This window comes from Ursus americanus, chromosome 10 (assembly GCF_024610735.1).
Source record: "Ursus americanus isolate L20-20 chromosome 10, mUrsAme1.1.p, whole genome shotgun sequence".
NCBI classification, from domain to species: Eukaryota; Metazoa; Chordata; class Mammalia; order Carnivora; family Ursidae; genus Ursus; species Ursus americanus.
This window is the reverse complement of record NC_142136.1, coordinates 842,396-866,588: the sequence shown is the minus strand read 5'-3', so window position 1 is coordinate 866,588 and position 24,193 is coordinate 842,396. Positions and strand designations below refer to the sequence as shown.

The 24,193-nt window shown below is 51.0% G+C and overlaps 1 protein-coding gene across 3 annotated transcripts; it reads right to left on the bottom strand.

The window, feature by feature from the left end:
- Positions 1 to 516: 516 nt before the first annotated feature.
- On the bottom strand, positions 517 to 23,980 carry PCID2 (PCI domain containing 2). 3 transcript variants are annotated; one of them, XM_045772981.2, is made up of 15 exons: positions 23,842 to 23,980; positions 14,999 to 15,088; positions 13,496 to 13,569; positions 12,202 to 12,267; positions 11,273 to 11,314; positions 10,259 to 10,313; positions 7,450 to 7,553; positions 5,095 to 5,170; positions 4,357 to 4,498; positions 3,156 to 3,256; positions 2,192 to 2,307; positions 1,934 to 2,059; positions 1,488 to 1,563; positions 1,229 to 1,352; positions 517 to 946 (listed from the first exon to the last, which is right to left on the bottom strand). In XM_045772981.2, exons 1-14 carry the CDS (start codon positions 23,875 to 23,877, stop codon positions 1,266 to 1,268), a joined length of 1,191 nt encoding a protein of 396 aa, XP_045628937.1. In that variant the 5' UTR covers positions 23,878 to 23,980; the 3' UTR covers positions 517 to 946; positions 1,229 to 1,265. The 3 variants fall into 3 exon arrangements, with proteins under 3 accessions (XP_045628937.1, XP_045628935.1, XP_045628936.1); XM_045772979.2 differs by lacking the exon at positions 1,488 to 1,563; XM_045772980.2 differs by lacking the exon at positions 1,488 to 1,563 and having other exon boundaries at positions 2,192 to 2,265.
- Positions 23,981 to 24,193: the final 213 nt, after the last annotated feature.

Sequence of the window (24,193 nt, the reverse complement as noted above, 5' to 3'; positions counted from 1 at the left end):
CCGGGAGCCCGAGCCCAGTGCCAGTGCGCCTGCAGTGGTCACCAGCCCCGTGGGGCCAGCTGGCATCACCTCCCACCAGGCCCTGAGCACAGTGCGGATGCGCGAGCAAACACGGTTGCCGGCTTCGAGCCACTCCGCCCGGGGGGGCTGTGGGGCAGCTCGGAGTCGACGCAGGAGCTGCACAAGACCGTCCCGAGCTCAGCCGTGTGGCGCGGGAACCCACGCCCTCTAGAGCAGCTTGTCTCTGCACAAGAGGGTCAGCGGCTCCCAGCCGCGGTAACGCTGCAAACATAAGCTAAAACAGCCCAGGACGTTGTCTTTAGTAAGTTTTGCATAAACAGAGGAAATGTGCACACTCTGAAAAATGGTGGGCTATAAAGCATGGAAAATTATCGAAGCAAATTCATTTTGTCAAAAGAAGCCTTAAGTTAACCAAACATTTCAATTGTGTACGATGTTCAAATTTAACATATAAAAATGTTATATGTTAAGAAGATAAAGAATACGCAATCTGTATAAATTCAGGATGATGTTTTATAGAAAAAGTTACGTAAAAACTGACAAAGACGCCTCCGTGAACAGCACCTCCGAAGGAGCCAGAGCCCTTCACAGACCCTTCCCCAGCTCCAGTGTGAGCGGACGTGCCCGCCCTGAGTCTCAAGAGGGAGCTCCAGCGGTCCGCAGGGTGGACGTTAGTTGTGAGCGATCACGGAGATTCCAAGGCATCCGCATGCGCCGGCAAACGAGCCCCAGCGAGTCCGGCTGCAGAGGATACCGTCCTGGCACAGGGCCATTCCGTCCACGCGGGTAAAGCTAAAGGAGACATGGCTCTCCTGTCCTCGGGGCGTGTGCACACTCAACACACGGTCGACAGCGGTGGGAACGGGTTCTGCTTGCTAACAACAAGCTTCTGATGCTGATGTGATATGTAGCCTTTGATGTGACCCTGCGGGAGAGAGGAGACCGGGGTCACAACAAACCTGTCGGTGCACCCCCGGCTCAGCCGTGTGCGTCGGCGGTCTGCTCCAAACACGACGCATACATGGAGACGTGCACAACAGGGACACACAGATCACGTCCGCCCACCCGCAGCCCCTCTGAAAGCCCGGCCATTTCCCGGGATAACACAAGTTCTAACAGAAAATGCCGTGACAAACGCCAACGGCTTCCACGCCACCACACGAGCGCCTCCAGTTCCAGACCCAGCCAGCCAGGAGGGGCCTCTTACCATGTATATCAGGTTGGCCAGGATGCACTGGACCTCATCAATGTCCACACCTTCCACCTGCATGAACTTCAAGGCGACCAGGAAGGCATCCAGAGACAACTGGTGTGTTCTGAGCAGCAGGTACCTGGGAGGGGCAAGCCAGGGCCACGTGGGTTACTGACGGGCCACGAGCACTCCGAAGGCTGAGAAGGCGTCCCGAGTCAGGAGGGAAGACAGGACCCTAGCGCAGGTCTAAGTGTCTACATCCATCCACATTCACCTCAGAGTCCAAGATGCGCGTGACCGCACATTCCGCCATCTCTGCGACCGGGACGCCCCTCACCACGAACCGCGCCCTATGGATTTGAGGACACGTGGCCCTCACTATTCTGGACATTCTACCCACAGCTGGGAAAAGCGACGGATGCAGAATTCCACGACACACAGGAGTGGCGGGGCCGGCTTAGTCGGTTAGGAATAAAGGAGACTCGCTGGGACAGAACGCAGGACACCTGACAGAGGCTGGTGCGTGTGCCTGCAAGGTGGCGGGTGCACAGAGCTGGCGGCCGTGGGTGGACCGGAGGTCTGCAACCGCGCAAGCTCAGGGCAGTACTGGGGCTCGTCCACAAAGGCGCACAGCCCGTCCTGGGGGGTCATGGACAGTCACAGCGCGGGGGCTGCGTCACACTAGAGCTTAAATGTACCAGAAGGAAACACTTGGCTCACACTTTCTTGAAAAGATTCCTGTAGGTGATGACCTTCAGCTTTTCAAGGATGAGGAAAATGCCACAGCGAATAAAGAAGGTCTCGTGCTTCGTCAGGGCCTCGTTCAAGAGCAGAAGGTTGCCTTCGCTGGGTGTGGGGAGAAATGTGCAAACACAGTCAGGAAAACCAAAGTCCAGGACAGGCCCTCACACAGCACGTGTGAGGCTTTGGATGAGTGATTCCGCATCTGAAAGCCCCAAATGGAAAAGGACAGCATACCTGACGGCTTTGGTCACTTCGGCAAACTGCATGAGATGGTACTTCCTCAACAGCTCGATGGTCGGCATGTGACCCTGAGACAGAGTGCCCGTTTCCCAGAGTAAGAGCCTTTCATTCTGAACAGAATTACCTGTGATCAAATCCCTGTCAGGGAGTCACATCTGGAAAACCTGCAACCTGTTTCTTCGGAAGCAGCTGACAAGGCCCACGGACACGGTGGCTGACAAAGCAACGTGGGTCTGGCAGCCACAGCCCCGGGGGCACCCGGCCCTGACCTCCTCACGCCCCCGCGGCTCATTTCCAAGGGGGCAGAGATGGCGGAAGACAGGCCGGGGTAAGGGGTGGGACTCAGAAGCACCTTCTGGAAGAACTGGCTGAACCATTTACAGCTGGTTGCCTCTGGGAAGCAGGGTGGGATGCGGGGAGGCACCTACCACTCTCTGCTTTTCCCTTACGAGCGACCCTGAGCTGCTCAAGTTTGAGCCACGTGTGTGTACTGCTTCGATAATTTTTTAAAAATTTTAAGTGAGAGGAAAGGAAGCTCTACCACTTTCAGGAAGTTTTAGTCAAATAACTTGCTAGTTACTTGTCATTTCTTTTCAAGTATCAAATTAACTTTGGGTGACTGAATAAGGTACTTGCAGACAAGCTGGCATGATGCTTTTCTTTCTTGCCTAACCCATTTGTATTAATTTAGATTTTTAGGGGCAATAGAAATAATATGCACTTATTTTGTTTTACATACATTCATTCCCCTTCTGAGGCTGAGACTTTTAAGAGAAAGCGTCAGTCGTGGAAATAAATGGTTCGGGCCACACACCAAGCAGCTCACCCCCCCATCTCTGGGGTGCGCTCACACGCGGCTCAGACAGTGGCAGCTATGCACCATCTGCTACATTTTTAAAATTCTATCGACCTCTTCAATGAGCACTAAGACTTTGAAGAACAGAGTAAAATCACTTACCAGCAGCATTTTTACTGGAAGCAAATATATCAGAATCATCCTTTTGTTCTTCTGACTTGAGCGGTGGCAGTGCTCGAAGGCAAAGGACAGGTACTCCTCCGCTGCAGAGACAAGCCACGTGCGGGGCCCACGCTCCACACCACGCGCGCTCACTGCGGCCCCGCCCGCGCCACGTCCCACCACTGCATCCCCTGAAACTCTGCCGTCTCCGGAACCATCAATTCCTACCACTAATTGTCATCATTTCTCGCTATTATCAGGTATTCACAATTACGACTCAATAAGTCTTTGGAGGAAAAACATCAACACCCTGAAAAACTTCAAAAGAACACAACTTAAAAGGTCCTATTCTTAGGGTTCCTGTTTTAAGGGGAAAAAAAGATGGGAGAACCACCCAGGACAGCCCTTGTTCAAAAGACGTGGGTCTATTAAAACTTCTGTGAAAGATAACACACTGTTCTGCACAAGCCCATCGAAGAGGAAGCAGGGCATGCCCCACGGCAGCACAGCACTTCCGCCGTCAGAGTCCACGGCCGGCACACACGGAGAGGACAGCCGTTCTAGGCACGGTGCCTCACGTGCACACGGCTGCTGAGGACACGGCTTTACGAAGTCTAGTCCGAGTACGGCAGAAGAGACCGTAAAGAACCGCCCATGCCAGCTAATCACTAAGTGGAAAAGAAAGAACCTGGCTTCGTGTCATGGGGAACCCAGGACAGACACTCGCAGTGCCGTGGTTTCCAGCAAGTGCCACTCGGACGAGCAGTGCCCCAGCACCACTGCGTAGTGACACGCCACGCAGCGACCCTCCACTCTGGCGGCCCCTGGGTGTCTAATGCAGACGCCGGTGGCTGAGCCACGGGCTGCCTGGGCTCCCTATCCTGGATGGGGGCCGCCACGGAGGCACGGCACCAGGAGAGGACGACCACTCACGTTCCAGAGAAGAACAGTGGTGCCAAATCACCTCCCAAGAGAAAGTCGCCCACGGTAACTGTGACTCGGGCAGGGTTTCTCAAGACCCAGCATGGGCCTTCCTGCACTTACCCGACTTCCGTGTCAACGAACGAACACGCGATCCCAGGAAAGCGGGACGGGGGTCCCTCCCGCTCGCCACCGTACGGACTGCTAAGAGGCAGTGAGCAAGCTGGGACGTGGCTCGGGATCCAGTGCCTTTAAACATGAGAAACGATTAACAACCAACCTTGCTTGAAGTCGCTGTCGAACATGGCCTTGCGGCCGACGTAGTACCGGAAGGTCACCCTCTGGGCAGTGCTGTAGTCGTCCTTGAGGTTGGAGCTGTCGATGGCTCTGATGAGCGGCTTGCACAGGTGCAGCTTGTTGATCTGCAACGGCCCATCAAGCGCAACTCAGAGACACAGGACAAGAACTTCCCCTTTACGAAGTATCCGCCTCCTCAACGTGGAAATTACAAAGCCAATCACATTGTCAAAACTGATTACTTAAGAACACGCCACGTGGCACACACAACATCCGGGGGGCCGGGTGCCAGGTGCCGCTGCCTCACGGGGCCGCCCCTTGCCCGGCCAACTTCATGCAGCAGGGGGACCTCTTCGCCCATCCGCCCGCCACCTGCCCCAGAGCTAACTGTTATAGCAGCGGCTGTAAGGCCTGGGGTGATACCCCTCACGTGAAATCCCAGCCCCATCACAACAGGCACCTGCTCGGGGCGCTGGTGCCTTGCTTTCCCCAGGGGGTACAGCGCTCCCCTCGCGGAGCAGAGGCTGCAACGGGATAACACATGCAAAGCTCCTACGACAGTCCCTGCACCTCGCAGGTGCTCAACAGACTAGACTGAATACGGCCGGGTGAGGGTCAGCGCCCGGCAGTGCCACAGAGACTGGCACGGAGACGGCGTTCGGGGACACAGGCAGAAGGAAGAGGCCCATGGAGCACTTGAGGCGCCCACACAGAATCCCACCTTAAAGTAGATCTTGAATAGCTGATTCACCAGGAACAGCATCCCCCACTTCTTGGAGTCCTCAATGCCAGCCCGACTACGGGAAAAAACTCTTTCAGTTACAGATGAATGAGTATTTATAAATCACACACACCCACAAATCTGCCTCAACAAAATATATCCTGAGATAAAACCCCACAGCTCAAGCTGTGCCCGTGAAACAACCCGAGAGCAGAGGTCTAAGCACCAGTTACCACGGGGACACCACGAAGCACGTGGGCCGCCAATGACTGCCTCGTCTGCAAGACGTCTGTTAATTTCAACGGGACATGTGCTCGCTTATCCTGAGGACACGAGGAACTACGGAAATACATCACAACACGGAGAGAGAGGCAGCACACGCGGTCACCCGCAGAGACTGGAACCGTGGTGAGGGTCCGCCTGGGAAGGGGACAGCATGGTGACAATGTCCTCGGCCTCAGGAGGAGTAGGGTCACACACGGGTACACACTTGCCAAGATACAGTTAAGATCCGTGTGAACTGCTGCTGGTGAATTTCACCTCTACGACAAAGGAGAAGCTGTGGCATCTTGGGGCGTCTCTGATGGACGCGTCACCTTAGGGTGCGCCAAGAAGAAGGAAAAAAAAGAAAGAAAACTGCCAGACACACAGATGGAAAGACACGTGAACAGACAGCCCGAGGCACGTTCGGTAAGCGCTGACGGTGCAGGTGGTGGGTGTAAGGCGCTCCCGGTGGAATTCTGTCCACACGGTCAGACACGTGAGCATCTTCACGACACCGTGCTCAAACACCACGCACAGGGGCGTCGGCCGTGCATCTGCGCCCTGCGATGTCTCTTCCCGGGCGCAGCTTGCACACCCACAGACGGGATGCCGGAGAGGGCGCCACCGGCAGGCTGCCCGCACACTCAAAATCCAAGGGCATGGGGTCGAAGCTTACGGAATAAACATGCCGGTATGGAACTGCAGGCCAGTTGCAAGCCATGGACACAGAAACCCTCCCTAAGACTGTCCCTAAGATCCTTTCCATATAGGAATTCTCAGTGTGAAACTGTGGTCAGCGTTTAACACCAAAGTCCTGCTCCGTGATAGCGGCCTGCTCCTCTAGGACTCTTGTCACTCACTAGTGCTATGACCTCAAATCAACATGGAGACGACGAACACTGCTCTGCCCGCCTCGGAGGGCAGAAAACAAAACACTCTGTAACCCCTGTGACTGGTCTCTTCTGGAGATACTCAGGAAGAAACCCCTGATGGGTCTCAGTCTCTGAGGCCCTGCCCACTGCTCTGCAAAGCCAGCGTGCCCCCCACCACCACCACCTGCCGCGGCCCCTGCACACTCAGCATGGTGCTGGCCGCGCTGCTGGGCATGAAGTGCAGCCTGCTGTGGTTTTCATTTGCATTTCCTCTCCTTGCTAAGGATGTTGAGCACCTGTTTGTGGGTTTACTGGTCATTTGTCTATCTTCTTTGCAGAAATGTCTGTCCAGGTCCCTTGCCCACATAGATTGGATTACTTATCTTCGCACACTCTGGATACAGGCTACCATCAGCTACATTATTCGCAAATGTTTTCCCCATTCTACAATTGTTTTTCACTTGTTGGACGGCATCTTTTGAAACAAAGGGGTTTTTAATTTTGGTGAAGTCTGGTTTATCTATTTTTTCTTAGATTACTGTGTTTTGGGTGTCACATCAAGAAAGCCAATTATCCCACAATAAGGGTGTACAGCTCGAGAAGGGAACACAGGGCACCAGTGTTCCTGGAATCCCAGAAGAGACAGAATGCGGACAAAAGGGAGGGGAAGAAAGGACGCAACAGTCACCTTTGGGAGGTGACAAAACACATCAGTGCACAGATCCGAGAAGCTCAAGGCACCATAACCGAGGGGAGTATGGAGACACGCGGGCCCACGAGTCACACGACGGGAGACCCAGGGAGGAGGCGGTGTGACCAGAGGCGAGAGCGCGCTCCACACCAGGAGCACAGGACACCCGGAGGAGCGGCCTGCTAGAGCGCTAACAGACAATGCGATCTACCTCCACGCAGCACACGGAAAGGAAGACAAAGGAAAGACGCGGAATTCAGCGTCAACAGACCTGCACTCAGCGCAAGCCGCTGGAGCGTGTTCCCTGTGGACGGGGCTCACGCCAGGTGGAAATGCGAGCAGGGGGCAAGAGGAAAGCGCTCCAGAAAGGCTGTGCCACACAAACGTCACACACGACCTCCTCTCTCTCACTTCCTGGACACAGCAGCGGACTATCTCAGCAAATCGGAACGAGCGTAAGGTCTGCACACACGCGGGAGGAACACAAACATCCGCGGCCGGCGCGCCCGCCTCCGAAGCCATACTCACGTGTCACTGGCACAGACGCGGAAGCAGCTCATCAGCAGCTCGGCTGCCTTTTCCAGCATGTCCCCGACTTTGCTCTTCCCTTTCTTTACCAACTGCTGGTCTGCCTGATAGAGCACAAACATTCATGTTTAATTTCCTCTGGATTCCTTAGAAAGAAACTTCCGGTGCCGCTAGAAGCAAAAGTGGCTACAACCAAGGTTCAAAGGCCCAAGCGGCTCTGGTGAAATCCTCTGGTTGATGCTACCATTGTTAAAAACTGAGACATCAATAGCATATCCTGACTCTTATACAAATCAACTCTCTTCGACCAATTCAAGCTAGTAAGTCAGCCTGTTCTCTACACCCAGGGCACGGAGCCCGTGCCGCTCCACAAGACTTTCCTTACGGGCTCACGTTCTGCCCCCACCTGCAGCCAGTCAAAACCCCAAAACACATTTCCAACAGACACCAAAGTCATCACCAGCTTCGACTTTCCCCTTGTTTCTGGGACCCGTTTGCTCCCACTCACACCCCCTAACATAGGTTCTCAAAGTAGCGTCTATGCAGCCCCGAAAGCCTTCAGAACACTTGCACGTGGTCCATGCGGTCAAAACTACTGTCATGAACCCAACAGCCGTTATTTGTCTTTTTATTGTATTGTCACTTGCACTGATGCGAGCACAGCGGTAGGTGAAACGGCGGGGGCCTTTCCAGCGACACCACATCCCTGACGTCACCCCGTGCGGTCCTTCAGTCAACCGGTAACACTCAGTTCCCTTTAAACTGTCCTTGACGGCACAGTAAATACGAAATCCTGGTTCCTGAATATCATATATCTAACTTTCTTTGAGACGAGATGACGGCATGTACAAAAGCACGTCGGTCTTCTCCAGGAAGAGCACTTGGGAAGCTGCTGGAGTTGCCAGCCAGCACATGGAACCAGCGACTGACAGGCGAGGAAGGGGGTCCAGGCGACGGCATCTGAAGGACCATTTGCTCGAAATTCCAAGCAAACAACTGACAGTATTTGTGACCAATGATATCTGTCATTGCTTTCAAAAAAAAAAAAAAAGAGTTTTGGGTAACTTGTATCAACCACCGTGACCTTGGCAGCACTGATTACTTCAAAACTTTCTGGACAAGATCACTGGAGACACTAACAAATGGAGTCTGTCTGGTTTGGGGGTTTTTTACACAATGAAACACGTCCACATCTGGAACATCTCCGTAACTCAGTGAACCAAAACTTTCCAAATGGCCAACGTCTGATGCTACCAGATCACACGAGAGCACACAGGCCATCCCGAGAGCAGGACACACCGGCGGATTCCGACACAACAGCACAAGACGCTCGCTGCTAAGCTTCGGAGGCCACACCATAACCAACCCTAACCGCCACCTCCTGGAGCTCTGGTACCGCGGAACGGAGTAGCCACAACGATCTGATACCCCTCTCCTTCCCATCCACACCTGTGGGAGGCCAGCCCGTCTTCACACGTTCAAGCAGGCAACACGCCGCAGCACCGTGCCTAAAGGACACGGGCTCAGATGGCTTCTCTAAGATTAAAATGTAAAAAATCCAGCACTCTTCTCTGCACAGTTTGTTCATTTAAAAAATACAGTTACTTTTTAGTTAAGATGTCACTTACGTTACCACATAAAAGGCTTATTATTTTAGAAGAATATTTTTTTAAATCCCAGTGAAAATTTTTTAATACGGTAAATACAAATAGATACATAAACAAAGCTCTTTGGAGCCTAGATAACTTGCATTTAAGTTATATTGTTCGTTCCAGAAATTTCCATCAGTTCTTTACATCTTCTACCTCTTCGCTGAGACCATCTATGTTTTCACTTGCTTCGAACGTGTTCGTGACCGCACCCTGAGGCTTCGTTATGACGGCCGGGGTGCGAGCCAGTCAGGGAATTCCAACGTCTGGCGTTTGTGGGTCATCCCTCCTCATGGGCTGAGATCCTCCGTAAGCGGTATTTGGGGCGTGAGGTCACATGGGCCCCCATTTATCTTGCATCAGCAGTGGACGCCATGCTGGTGGCGAGCTGCCGCCGGCTGGGCTGGGTCTGGGTCTGGCTCCCCAAGGGCCTTGCTAAAGTGCTGGGGACAGGAACAGTCTGGGTGGCTGTGGCAGGGACTGCTGAAGACGTCTGTGCTCCTGGGCTGCCTGCTCCTGCTCTCCTTGGGGCCTCTTCGTCTCTGCCTGTCGGCCTTCCTGGACCTGAGGCTTCTGTGAGACCCAGTCCAGGATAGGAGGCAAGGACACGCAGGAGACCGCCACCTGCTGCTCTGCAAGCCGTGCTGGCTCCAGAATTCCCAGCAGGATGGAAAGGAAACTGTACCTACTCCACCTTGTTCAGAATGGGAAGTTATAATTTTTAAAACCATAGAGGTGTGTTAGGACCAAGTTCAGAACTGCCACTCCCCAACTATCTTATGCTGACCCCCAAGGGCAAACCGATCTCGAAAGATCCAGGCACCCCCAGCTGCTGCCGGGACCGACATGAGGGTGGGATTCTTCGAGACAGGGGACAGCCACACCTTAACCGTAAAGGAGAACCCAGAACTGCTCATGATACCGCCTCGCCCCTTTCTTTATAGCACGCACAGAGAAACTCCCTCTACACCCACAACGTGAAAACCCACCAGCCCACACAGAACAAGCAGTCCAGCTACCTCCTGCCCTTCTGCTCTCTACACCAGGTACATGCTAACCACATCCTAACCCTCACAACTTTTGGAAGATGACATGAAATTAAGCAACAGACAGAACCTGAGTTTGAGTTTTAAAAGAACAGTGACAAAAACTGAACTTACGTTATTGGCAAATATTCGAAGGTCAAGCGCTACAGCGTACATGACAGGCAGAGCCCTGCAGGCAGAAGAGCACGTCTGTTGGAGGGGCCATGAGGTCCGACGTTCCCTTCCCAACACCAGGGCTCCCATCCATCCACAGGGGGCCATCGTCCCTCCAGGAATCTGGCGGCTCCTGCTGCCTTCTCACCTCCTGTCAAGGCAGGCTGCGGCACCGGAGCTTCCTGACCAACACTGAAGTGCTCTTCACCCACTGCCCCGGACCCTCCCCAGAGGCCCAGGTCCTGGTGCGTCCAGGGTCCTCAGCCCCAGACAGCACCTCCTCACACTGTTTAGGACCTTCTGCTTCCCCTCAACTGTTCTCCGAGCAGCTCAATCAAAGCAAGATGTGGTTTACGAAGGCCTACCTTCGTAACAGGATCCAGAAAACGTAACAGACAAGAGGTCATAAAAGGATTCTTTAAATTTAGCTGATGGAATTGGTTTCATGTGTAAGACAAGTCTCCACTTTTAAAGAGGAACTTTGTTTTTGTTTTTTCAGTAAAAGGTATCTGCAAGCCTTCAGTTATTTTAGCATACACAAAAGTCCAGTATTTACCTACAGTTAGTAAACCATAGAATCAAGAGTCGGTTTGTCAAGGGTTACACATACTCACTCTAGTCACTCCACGTGACCTGTAGTTGATATGCCCTTTTATCCAAGTTAAAATAAAAAAATCAGCTCAAAATTGACAACTGACAAACATTTTGGGGTATGGAAGGTCTGAAATAAAACAAGGCTTCATGTTCATGTGGACACACGGCAGACAATCTGGTTGGTCTGTCACGTAATGTCACAATGACCATTAAAACTCCACTATCCACCCTGGTATCTTCCTATGTCGACACATGGCAGTCAATATCCACGTAGAAAACACAACACGTATTAAAGTGTTAAAAAACTTCTGCTAAAAAAAAAACCCCAAAAAACAAAACCCTGCCATTTGCCAGTTTCCAGTTATTTCTGTTCATACTTACCAGTTTTCTTCTTTGTGGGCTTGAAATGCACGCAGGAATGACATACTATATTAAGGAAGGAACAATGTACAAAATCTGAGGTAATGCTACAGATGATAAGAAGAAATATGAAGGATTCTAAATTTTAAATTTAGAAAATTATACATCACAGAGGCAAGTTACGGAAGGAAAAACATACAAATTACAAGTATCTGGACATGATTAGGTATTAATCAGTATTTACACGTACGTTCTTCAAAGTAAAAGACTATGTTAAGATTTTCTTAAATGGCAACTTCAAACATTTTATTTGGTTTTTCTGAACCCAGATAATCACATATATAATAGGCTTTAGAATCTGGAGTATAAAGTTTATTTCCTTGATTACGGAATTCTTAAATTCAAAGGAGACTAAGCTAGTTAGTAACCAACTCTCTCCTTTGTACATTTAAACAAGTTGAAAAATAAGCAAACTAAAAATCTGGGGATACACGTGAACACTCAACATCCACTGACTGAGGCCTTGGCTCAGAGATACCACTTACATGATCTGAATAGACACTGGCTGGATTAAAGTCTTTAGTGACCTCATTTCAGTGACGATGTGCAAAGTCCACTCTTGTCCATCTATGCCTGGAGTCTGGAGCGCTCCTATTTCGACAAAGGGACTAACTAGTCCCTGTAGCTGTACTTAATACTTTAAAGGAAATACCACTGTTCACAACAGAATTAAGCAAAACCCTTAAGCGTCAACCGCGTTCTTCCTCATTGGATGACAGTCTTAAGGCCCAGGATACATTTAAGCACCTGAATGAAATAGCTAATCGAGTTTCTCTTTCTGAAGTTAGTTTCAATTCCCTTCTAGTTAAAGGTGTGAATGAAAGTGGTCCAATGCCTCCAGATCTTGAACCCCAATGATAACTGAACCGTGACACAAGCGACAAAGATATTGGACGATGACAGTCTGGCATCTGTACGCCTCGATGAAGTCGTGGTTCCCCACCGCATAAGTGCACCTGCAACAGAGACAGAACGGGCTGGGGACACGGGAGCAGGGCCTGCGAGTGAGCCCCGACGTCCCATCCCAGACACCAAGCACGCCGCTCACCCTGCTACAAGCTACAGGAGCTGGAAGGAGGATAAGAAACACAACAGTGACGTCTGAACTGAAACGGGCTGTTGGAAGAGGAAACCCACAGGACACTCTGGAGCACTGCTCTCCAGCCCCAGGACGAGACCCTAACTGCGACAGGTTTTCAGTGCAAGCCCTGGGCATGGACGAGCACGGCCCTGCCACAGCAGCCACAGGCGGGGTGCTCGCACCGGACGCCCGCTGGGCAGGGTCAGCAGCAGTCACGTCATCACCACATCTGGAGCCCCAACACACAGCGCACAGAGCCAGAAACGGCGGGGAGCCTCACACTACCAGGAGCCCAGTGGCACCCCGATTTCTCCAGAGATTTCCCAGGGCTCACGTGGGCCCCCCTACCCCAAGCCCTGGAGGCACACAGGCAGGAGGGCTATGGAACACCTCGTGCTTCAGGACATCTGGCTTTGCCCGGCCCAAACCTCCAACGGTGAAAACAGCAGATATGAGATGTCACTGAGAAGCAAGTCTTTCGTGTGCTTTGCGCAGCACTAGCCCCATTCCCGGCAGGGCAAAGAGGTAAAAACATAGGCATGTTTCCACAGAAAACACAAAATGAGTGGCTAACTGGGGGATGGGCATTAAGGAGGGCACGTGATGTAATGAGCACTGGGTGTTAGATGCAACTGATGAATCACTGAGCTCTACCTCTGAAACTAATAATACAGTATATGTTATCTAAACTGAATTTAAATTAAAAAAGCAGTACCAAAAAAACCCACCAAAAAAACAAATGCACTTTTCTTTTCAAAGCAAATTATTCATTGTTTCAAGTCTAAGATGATGTGGTTTTTTAAAAAGATTTTATTTATTTATTTTAGAGGGAGTGTATGCGTGAGTGGGGGGAGGGGCAGAAGGGGAGGGAGGGGGAAGGGGAAGGACAGTCTCAAGCGGACACCCCACTGAGCACAGAGTCCGCTGTGGGGATCGCGATCTTATGACCCTGAGACCATGACCTGAGCCAATCCAAGAGTCTGAGGCTCAACCGACAGCCACCGGGGCGTGTCTCAAGGGTTTAAAATGAGGTTAAATTAAATCCCTAGTCGATTCAGCAATTTCCAGATTTGCTTTATTTTTCTTCCTCCCCAGGGGGTTACCTTAAATGAGCAGCAAACATTTCATCATAAGGAGGTTCCAAAACCTGCTGACACTTCTCTTCTGGGGATGCCATCTAAATGATAAGAGGAAAAGTGTCAAAAATAAAATTAAAATGCAGCAAAAGAATGCAACGTGAAGAAAGAAATTTACACGAACCTGTTTCAAAAGACCATTCGCTTTACAGTTAAGGGGAAGAGTGGACGCTCGGCACTGGTGCTCTCACACGTACGTGTTGCCACGGCCTGTGACGGGCGCGGCACAAACACACCTGCTGTGCCTACCACAGTCCAAGAGACACTCCGGGCACTGGCGCGTAGACCTTAGTATCTACCAGCCAGTCAGTGAGGAAACATTTACGGAGCAGCTACTCTGTGCTCCGTCAGGAAGGCAGCGTGAGTGACAGGTGATGCCATGTCAGGAACCCCCTCCTCCACTCCCGGGGAGAGAGCCACCTGCTCGACATAACAGTCCCCGCTCCCCCGTCCCTGGTGGAGCACCCAAGGCAGACAACGGCCTCCAGTGGACGGAGCGCCACCTCAGAAGGCCAACGGGGATCAGCCCTGGCTAACAAAGGGAGGACACAGCCGCCCGCGGTGCTGCGACTGGATGCCCGCAGTGCCACGACGGGACGCACACACCACCAGCTGAGGACTGTCTGGCCAGCGAGCCTGAGGCACTAACCTCCACTTGCAGCAATGGTTTTGAACGCTGTCACACAAGACAGCCGCCCAGGGAACCCGAGACTTTAAGAAGAGCCTGCTCCCACTCCTCAAACCGGTTTCTGTGGTCTGCGGTGCAGCCTACACACTGCCAAATGTGATCTCCAACATACAGAGCTCCTACTTCTTTCAAAAGAAACACTGCCCCAACAGGACCACATTCCGGTATCAACATGGGAGCCAATGAGGAAATGGGACTTCCCAAAATGCCAAGAATACTTTCTGGAGAAGACAGGGCTTGCATATCATTTATCTGCTAAATCAAGGACACTTATGGTGTAGGGCAGGGTTTGGCAAATGCTTTCCATAAAGGGCCAGATGGTAAACACCACTGGCTTTCCAGGCTATAGATCTCTGCTCACCGAGCCGGCTACACGTCCGTGGCCCAGAGAGCCCAGGAATGGGCACACGTGGCTCTGCCCCACTAGGCTTTACTTATAACAGGACACATTTGTGGGCTTTGGGGACAGACAGGCCTGGGCACAGCCTAGCCCACCGCCTGTCTAATGGATGACCTTGGACAACCCTGCTACACTGCACATCTCTGAGGCTCAGGGGATCACGAGGGAGTTAACTACAGAGCATGAGACACAAACCTCAGCCTGGCATCTAACACACGTGCTCAATAAATGAACTGGAATTACAGACATCGTAAATGAACTTTAAAATTTTCAAAAGAGTGGCAATATTAGTTTCCTTCTGACTTAAAACTCTCAGCTTCTCTTAGGAAGCCAGTCACCCCGGAGCCTCTCAGACACCTGCGGGCGTGGCCCATTTGCCCACCTGAAGCCGTGGGTTGGCAACATGAGGGTGCTTGAAAGACACCAGCTCCGCACAGGATGCTCCATCTCTGGTGTCGATGGCTTCATAGACCTGAAACATTTGAAAAGAGATAAGCAGAGTAGAAAACAAACCAGCTTGCCCTCACAGAACCTAAATGACACGTCGTACACCTCCAAAGTCCACCTTCCAGACTCCGGAGGAGCCAGAGCAAGGACACAGAAGAAGCCGGGCTCTCGGTAGCAGTCAATGAGGGCCACGTTTCGGGAGGCAAAGAAACAGGTGACTTACCGCTAGAAGCAGCAAGCAACCAGGGTAAGCCAGCGGTTATTAAGGAAGGCATGTTATTTTAGTCTTACTTGGTCATATGGACACTTGAAAATTCACTCATAAAGCTTACGGGGTAAAAAAAGAACTTAAAAGCCACATTCCACTCAACCTACACATGAACTGAAACAGGGAAGGGAAGAGCTAAACAGATGGTATCACAGTCACGCCAAAGCACAGCTGGGTGCCATGAGCAAGAAGTAGGTCGATCCATCGGTGATGATGTGCCAGTGTCCACAATGTGCTTGTTGTTAAGCAAACAAAAACAACAAAACAGAACAACAAACACACACACACACAACCCAAAACAAAACACAAAAAAACCCCAAGGTCACAGGAAAAGTGCCTAACTCGACCTGGGAGGAAAAGAGAAACCACGTGTGACACATGAGCACAGGAAATGCCAGCCCTGGGCCCGCGGGGTGCAGGCTGGGGGCTCAGGAAGCTTTTACGGGTTTCTGTCCTGGGGGCCTGTGCTGCAGCAGACCTCTGTAATTAGAAAGCCAAATGACGTTTGAAGATTTACCAAACAAGAACAAAGATATCCGAACAAATGGGCAGAGGAAACCACGCATAGAGAAAGTTGCGCACACAGCATGATTTATCTACAGTGGGGTGAGCTCTGTCTATGGATGTGAGACTCCAGTCAGGGAAGACACGAAGAAGATGCAGACTGCACACCCACGGCAGGCGCTCACGTCACTTCCCAGCTGCAAGATGCACCCCCAGAAGCGGCTAAGTGTGGCAAGGGAGGCCAGACTAGCCGCGACCAACAACAGAAAGCGACTGGAGCTCCCCCACACTGCGGGTGAGAAGCGGCCAGGTCGGCCCTCGAGGGAGGGCACGCACCTGCTCTCCCCCCAACCCAGTAACCCTACACCCCGGCATCTGTGGCCAGAGAAATGCATCCAGGTCCCGGGATGTTGTACCACTTAGGGCATCGACTGGGAAAGTTTACACCACCTCACCTAAGACAATGGACGTGATCGAGGCTCTGCCACTCGACTGTCCAACAAACCCACAGAAGCACGTGCGTTTTGAGCCAGCAATCCCACTTCCAGGATTTACCTTACAACAAGAAACAAAAGATACCCGTGCAGGGTTGTGTGAGGTTGCGAAGGATCACAAAACACTGGTCCCATCGCTGCTCTTACCTCCAGGAAGCTGATAAAGGCCACCAGAGCTCCAGTCACAGGAGGCGCCAAAGGAAAATGAGACAGCAACAGACCGTGGACAAATCTCAAGGAACTGGTGCGCAGCTCAGGGGACACTAGGCCACAGCCACCCAGTCACCTTCAGTGGCTGTTAGCACGTCGTGGCCTTTCCATTTAAGCAGCCGCCAGTGGACCATGCAGCCGGACTCCAGGGGAGCCTGTCTGGCAACATCTACGTGGTGTCCCTGCAGGCCCGGTCCAGAGACTGCAGAGCTCATCAGGTGCAGCTCACTGACTCTGGACACACCCAGGGAAAGCTCTCTCCTGGCCACTGCTAGTCACCCGGTGACCTCCTGGCTCTAAGCTGGTAGATGGAGGTTGTGGGGAGGGGGAAGTCATCTACTCTTAGAACTTGTAATTTTTTTATTTTTTTAAGTCATCTCTACACCCAACGTGGGGCTTGAACTCACAACCCTGAGATCAAGAGTCACATGCTCCACCGACTGAGCCAGCCAGGCGCCCCCAGAACATGTAATTTCTTAAAAATACAAGGGCGCCTGGGTAGCTCAGTCAGTGAAGCATCTGCCTTCAGCTCTGGTCATGATCCCAGGGTCCTGGGATGGCGCCCCGTATCGGGCTCCCTGTTCAGTGGGGAGTCTTACTTGTCCCTCTCCCTCTGCCCTCTCTCTAGCTCATGCTCACGCTCCATAAAATAAATAAATCTTTCTAAAAAATGTTTTAAAAAAAATACATTTACTAGCTCCATCTGCTAACAAGGCCTTGAAGTAATGACTCCCCCACCCCCACCCCCACCCCCGTGGCAATGAGTACACCCAGCACTGCTTCGTTTCCTAAGCTCCACTACCATGAAGAGGAACTAGAGCTCCCTGGAAAGGACTGGTCCAGTGCTGGGATAGGGAAAGAAGTCCATGAGCTTGGCATGGATATTACTATGCCAGAAAGCAAAGCAGAGCTCAAGGAAGGAGAGAGACATGTAAAAAAGCCCCAGAAACCAGTCTGAAGGAGCTCTTCGTGACCAAATCTGGACAAGTTGAGCTTCAAAAATAGGGAGAATGATCTTATTATTAGTTCTGGATTATAACTTGGCATTAACAACAATCTATAATACTTTTTAAAAAGGAACACAGGGAAAAGCATTTTTAACAGACGAAGCTAACAAACGTAGAGCGAGATGATCACCACTGGGCAAACGCTCATGCGATAACCCACTTGGGAAAAGACCCGAATGAAAGCTGAAACCACTGCGGAAAGGGTGTGGGGCAGGGTGTTCTCAGGCTCTCACAGTCTGTCCGACAGATTATGAATCAATACGATGGGAAAAGGTCCCTGGACGCTGGAGCAGGCAGTCAGGAGCACCGATGCAAGCCTCCTGACGTTGCAAGCCATCTACACTAGCCAGGTCCACCCAAACCTACTCACTAGAGTCAAGTAAAGGCAGATGGTGACACAGCCACGAGTCCACTGCCTTGGACACTTGTAAAAAGCTGTCATAAAATAAATCCGCTCCCAGAAACCGGCAAGAGGACTCTTATAGAGGAAAGACTAAAGAGCAAGACCACCACGCTCGGAGCGTGACCTGACTGGGCCCTGCAGGTAACAGAGAGGCTCCCAACAGCCCCGCGGGTGGATGTGGAGCACAAACGCACTAGCTCAAAACACTGACGGTACACTTGTCGGCTATGCTAAAGGCCCTGCAGCCGGACAGCAGTGCTGCCTCAGTCCCACAGGAAGGGCCTTGGCGGCAGCGACCTCCTTTCAAATGGTTCAGGGGAGAGAGGCACGCGTGCCCGGAGGGAAGGACATGGAAACGTGGTGCGCCAGCTGAGGGTGTCCACGTCTTCAATGTTCTCCGTTCAACATTTCTGTAGCTTTGAAAATTTTCACAATAAAAAGCTGGAGGAGAATTACAATTTTAAATGTGGATAGTTTTTAAAAAGTAACTTGCCATTTGACATGAGAATTTGTAGAATGGACAAAAGAATGAAGTAAAGGACACCAAACAAAAGAATACCAGCCCTCGAAGAGACACTAGGAATATGGAGCAGCTTCAGCTGTGGGGAGAAGCACAGCTGACCCGCCTAGCAGGTCTGAACCTAGGCTTTTTACAGCAGAATGCTATAAATGCATTTCCTCCTCCTTACGATTGTCTTAGTAATATTTCCTTTTCTCTAGCTAACCCAGTTGTAAAAACATAGTATAGAACACAACACAAAAAGCAGGGTAATTAACCATCAACAGTATGGTATCGGTTAAGTTTTTGGTGACCCAAAAGTTGTATGTGTATTTTCAACTGCACAGGGGTCAGTACCCCTAACCCCCACATTGTTCAAGGGTCAACTATACATGCAAAATGATCTTTTCTTAATACAATTTTTAAAAGTAGAATATTTGAGAAAAATGTTAAGGTAAATTAATTCAACCTGTCCTCTCCAAACAGAAACCAAACTGGAGGCATGTTGTAGTGCTGAGCACTGATATCCCAGCTACTGCCCACCATTAGGAAGGACGGCCCTCCTTGGGCCTCTCAAACCGGTGTGCTGGCCCCACAAGGCCTTAATCGCTCACTCCTTTACTCAGGCCACTGTTCAGGACTGTTTATAACTTTAAGAAATGAAAGCAGTGTCTTTCCCTCCCCCATCCCTAACCCCAAGCAAAAAGCAGACTTGCTTGCTCACAGCCTGCTACAAAATGGGCGGATTCCCCAAATTCAGGATTTCTCTCTTGGATGCAAGTGCAGTCACCCTTCTGGGCCCACTGGGTCCAAGGAAACTGGCAGGCTGACCCCACATTACCAGCTGCGCTGAACTGAGGTAGAGACCCTTGGTCTTTGACCCAGGAGTACATGTGTTCTGCCTGTGTCCAAGAAATGAACAAGAAAACTCAGAAACTTATGAGGAGACTAAAACCAAACCCCTGACCTGATAGCTATTAGGAAGCGAGCACAGAGAAGAAATTAAATGAAAGACCTACGACTTGTCCACAGGTAGCTGCTGGCTGAGGATGCTATAAGTACGAAATAAAAAATGTGTCCAAACCGAGAGGGTCACTGAGATTCAAAAACAGTACACGTTGGACCCCGAGAAATAGGTAGGTTCTGACTAGGACAGGAAATGGTGGTTGAAACCTAGGTTAACAGAGGCAGTGTGCTTTGTCTTAAGGGCACAGACTCTAAGTCCAGAACGTCTGGTCTGAATGCGCTACTTATTAGCCCAGTGACCTTGGAAAGCCACCGCACCTTCTCTGTAAGATGGGGCTTGCAACGGGCCCGCCTCCCAGAAGTGGTAATAAGGAGCTATGCACACGACCGTGGTTGGTTCTCAGTAAGAGTCCAACAAGCACTGGTGGTTACTCCTCCCACCACCCCAACCACTTAGTCAAACAACACTCCTCTGAGAATGTGGGTGATGGGGGAGCAAAAGGCCAGCTGAGGACAGGCAGAAGCTGACACCCCACAACCCTGCCCCACGGGATATATGTGACATTCCTCAGGCACTTCTGGCTGCCCTAAAGGAAAAACAAACAGCTAAACAAGAAATAGCTATTGAGGGGCACCTGGGTGGCACAGCGGTTGGGTGTATGCCTTCGGCACAGGGCTTGATCCCGGCGTTATGGGATCGAGCCCCACATCAGGCTCTTCCGCTGTGAGCCTGCTTCTTCCTCTCCCACTCCCCCTGCTTGTGTTCCCTCTCTCGCTGGCTGTCTCTCTCTCTGTCAAATAAATACAATCTTAAAAAAAAGAAAAAAAAGAAATAGTTATTGATCACAATCACGCCTTCCCCTGAAGGGATTCCTGCCATAAAAGACCCGGTAGAAGGAATGCCACCATCCCTCCCCTTCTCCTTTGCATCCTAGGCTACAGATGGGTGCCTGGTGAATGGACTAAAATACCATGCCATGCTGTCGAATAGACTAAAATGCCTGTGCCATGAAGTCCTATGCCCTGAAAGCTGTGTTACTGCCCTGCCACTTTTAACCCATGGAAAATAAGAAAAGTAAGGGAGAAATTACCCAATTTCATAATTTAAGTACTAGAGAACATTGACGGAAAACAGTAAAAACTGAAATCCACCATGGTCTAAGTGACATTCCAGTACATGTGGTCTTCACAGCCAACTTCCCTAGTGAATCAAAATTAATTTACTTTAATCAGGTACTGGGTTCAGCCAGCTGAGTGGAGGTCCTGCGGCCAGAAGCAACTAGACCAGGGATGTGAAGGGGATCACATTAGATCAATCAGGAGGAAATCTCACATGGGGATCTGAAGATTGGCAGCTGTCCTGGTGACTTAGGTGGCTGTCCCATGCCCAAGACAGACAACTTCGTATAAGGACAGAAGAAGAGAGGGCATCAAGTCTCTGGGTCTTATTACCATCTCAGCCAGGGTACTGACTTCCAGCCAAAAGTCAGGCTTTCTCCTCCCCATAGAGTAGCCATGGGCTAGAGGACTGCAGCCTGAGCAATCAACATGGAAGTGTTCCAATAAAACCGTACTCCTTGAAGAGCCCCTGGAACGAGAGTAAAGGAAGAGGAGAGAAAGTACTCACCAAGCTTGCACCAAAGCTCAGAATCCAGATGAAAAGACTCAGAAGCCCCACATTTGGGTGCCAAAGGATGGGGTTTTAGAATATAGGTGAGGTTCGGTGGGGTGAGGTCCAGAGCTGATGACCAAGAAAAACTGAGACGTCTCTGGTGCAAAATGGTGGTTTATTAAAGCACAGGGACAGGACCCACGGGCAGAAAAAGCTGCTGCCCCGGGGTTGTGAGGGTGGCTGATTATACACCATGGAGGTGGGGGAGGTGAGGAAAAGGGAGGTTTCAAAGGATTTTCGTCAGTTAGAGAAGACTCACAGCACTGGCTTTGCCATTGTCAAGTTCAGGTGGTTTTTCCCTGTAGCAAGGCATTCACAGCAAGATAGGAGCTTCCTGGAGGAACATTACACTCTGCCCGCTTCAAGTATTTGCCAATGGGCTGCAGATTATAAGGACATGTAATTGTGTCTACATTCCCTCCTGGAAGCTGGGTTATTGTTAGAAATGCTTTGTTCTTAGTCTCTTCAATAAATGGTGCTGGGAAAATTGGACAGCTACATGCAAAAGAATGAAACTTCACCACTCTCTTACACCATACACAAAAATAAACTCCAAATGGATGAAAGACCTTGATGTGAGACAGGAATCCATCAAAATTCTAGAGAAGAACACAGGCAGCAACCTCTACGACATCGGCCAAAGCGACCTTTTTCATGACACAACTCCAAAGGCAAGAGAAACAAAAGATAAAATGAACTTATGGGACTTCATCAAGATAAAAAGCTTCTGCACAGCCAAGGAAACACCCAAAAAAACTAAGAGGCAACCCACGGAATGGGAGAATATATTTGCGAATGACACTAAAGATAAAGGACTGGTATCCAAGATCTACAAGGAACTTCTCAAACTCAATACACGAGAAACAAATAAACAAATCAAAAAATGGGCAGAAGATATGAACACTTTTCCAATGAAGACATACAAATGGACACATGAAAAAATGTTCAAAATCATTAGCCATCAGGGAAATTCAAATCAAAACCACACTAAGATACCACCTTACGCCAGTTAGAATGGCAAAAATAGACAAGGCAAGAAACAACAATTGTTGGAGAGGATGTGGAGAAAGGGGATCCCTCCTACATTGTTGGTGGGAATGCAAGTTGGTACAGCCACTCTGGAAAACAGTGTGGAGATCCCTTAAAAAGTTAAAAATTGAGCTACCCTATGATCCAGCCATTGCACTACTGGGTGTTTACCCCAAAGATACAGACGTAGTGAAGAGAAGGGCCATATGCACCCCAATGTTCATAGCAGCATTGTCCACAATAGCTAAATCGTGGAAGGAGCCGAGATGCCCTTCAACAGATGACTGGATTAAGAAGCTGTGGTCCATATATACAATGGAATATTACTCAGCTATCAGAAAAAACGAATTCTCAACATTTGCTACACATGGTCGGCACCGGAGGAGACAATGCTAAGTGAAATAAGTCAAGCAGAGAAAGACAACTATCATATGGTTTCTCTCGTCTATGGAACATAAGAACTAGGATGATCGGTAGGGGAAGAAAGGGATAAAGAAAGGGGGGGTAATCAGAAGGGGGAATGAAGCATGAGAGACTATGGACTATGAGAAACAAACTGAGGGCTTCAGAGGGGAGGGGGGTGGGGGAATGGGATAGACTGGTGATGGGTAGTAAGGAGGGCACGTATTGCATGGTGCACTGGGTGTTATACGCAACTAATGAATCATCGAACTTTACATCGGAAACCAGGGATGTACCGTATGGTGACTAACACAATAAAATAAAAAATCATTAAAAAAAAAAGAAATGCTTTGTTCTTGTAAATTGCTAAGACTTTTGTAAACTGAGAGAGACTCAAATCTTGCAGGATTGTAATCTCTACAAATTAACTATGTGTTTTCCTTTAGGCAGCCAGAACTGCCTGAGGAATGTCACATATATCCCATGGTGGGGGGGTGGCGGTTGCGGAGCGTCAGCTTCTGCCTGTCGTCAGCCTGCCTTCTGTTCCCTCTCACCAATCATTGCAGACTATCTCCAACTGCCTCCTAGAGATCTTTACCTGGCTGTCAACAGACACCCCCAACTCAACATGTCCAAAACGCAGTTTGTAAACTGTCGCTCCAAATTTGTTCTGCTCGTCTGTTGCTCTGGCTGGAAACCTGGGACTCATTCTCCTCCCAGACCCTCAACCATACATTCTTAATCACCAATGGAATGCTTCCTTCAGTCATTTTAAAAATCCACTCCCTCTTTTCCCCGATCAGCACGGTTCTAGTGCTGGGAATAAGCACAGTTTAGTGGAAAGAATGCCCATTTTTGAATCCATAAATGCCCCTATTTTAAGTATGGCTCTGGCGTTTGTAGGCTGTACGGACAGAATTCCCTTGGAGACTCATTTCCCGAAGGCCTATAAACTGCCACAAGTGAACACGAGGCGTGTCCCAAGTGATGGCTGGACTAGCGCTGGCAGCCGGACCACCCGCTGCCCCCACCTCCTCCCGGCATCTGTCCCGAGTCAGTGGCTGACCCTCCGCCACGGAGCGTGGCTGACAGGTCCCCGGAGTCCCCTCGGACCCCTCCGCACGTCCCTCTCTTGAGGTCAACGCCCATCGGCGCACCCCCGGGTCCCTGGGAAACACCGTCGGAGCGCCTGCTCAACCGTCTTCGCTTTCCCTCCGGCGGCCAAGGACTCGGGCACAGTGGGCGAACCGACTCGCCCCAGCCCACCTGTTCTCGCCAGCGCCGCCGGGCTCCCGCTCCAGACCCCGCCGACGGCGCATATTACCTGCTGCAAGTATTGGTTGATCGTGATGTGCGCCATGGCAGCTCACTCCGCCGGAAGTGCGCAGGGCCTGCGCGCCTAGCCGCGGCAGCTTCACTTCCGGCCCGCGGTCCGGTCCGGCCTGCGCACCCCCCGGCCCCGCCTTCCCCGCACGCTGGTTCCGGAGGGAAAGAGTCCGCCGGAGCGTGTGCCCCGGGCCGGCATGGCGGCGCGTCCGGGCTAAGAAAGGCTCGGGTCTGCGCTACGGTCCGCCGCCGACCCTCGGCGAGGACGCCTCGTTCGCGCCTCTTGGGTGCTCGGGCTCGCCCGGGGCACGCTGGGCCCCCGGGGCTGACCGGCCTTGCGCCCCGCCGCC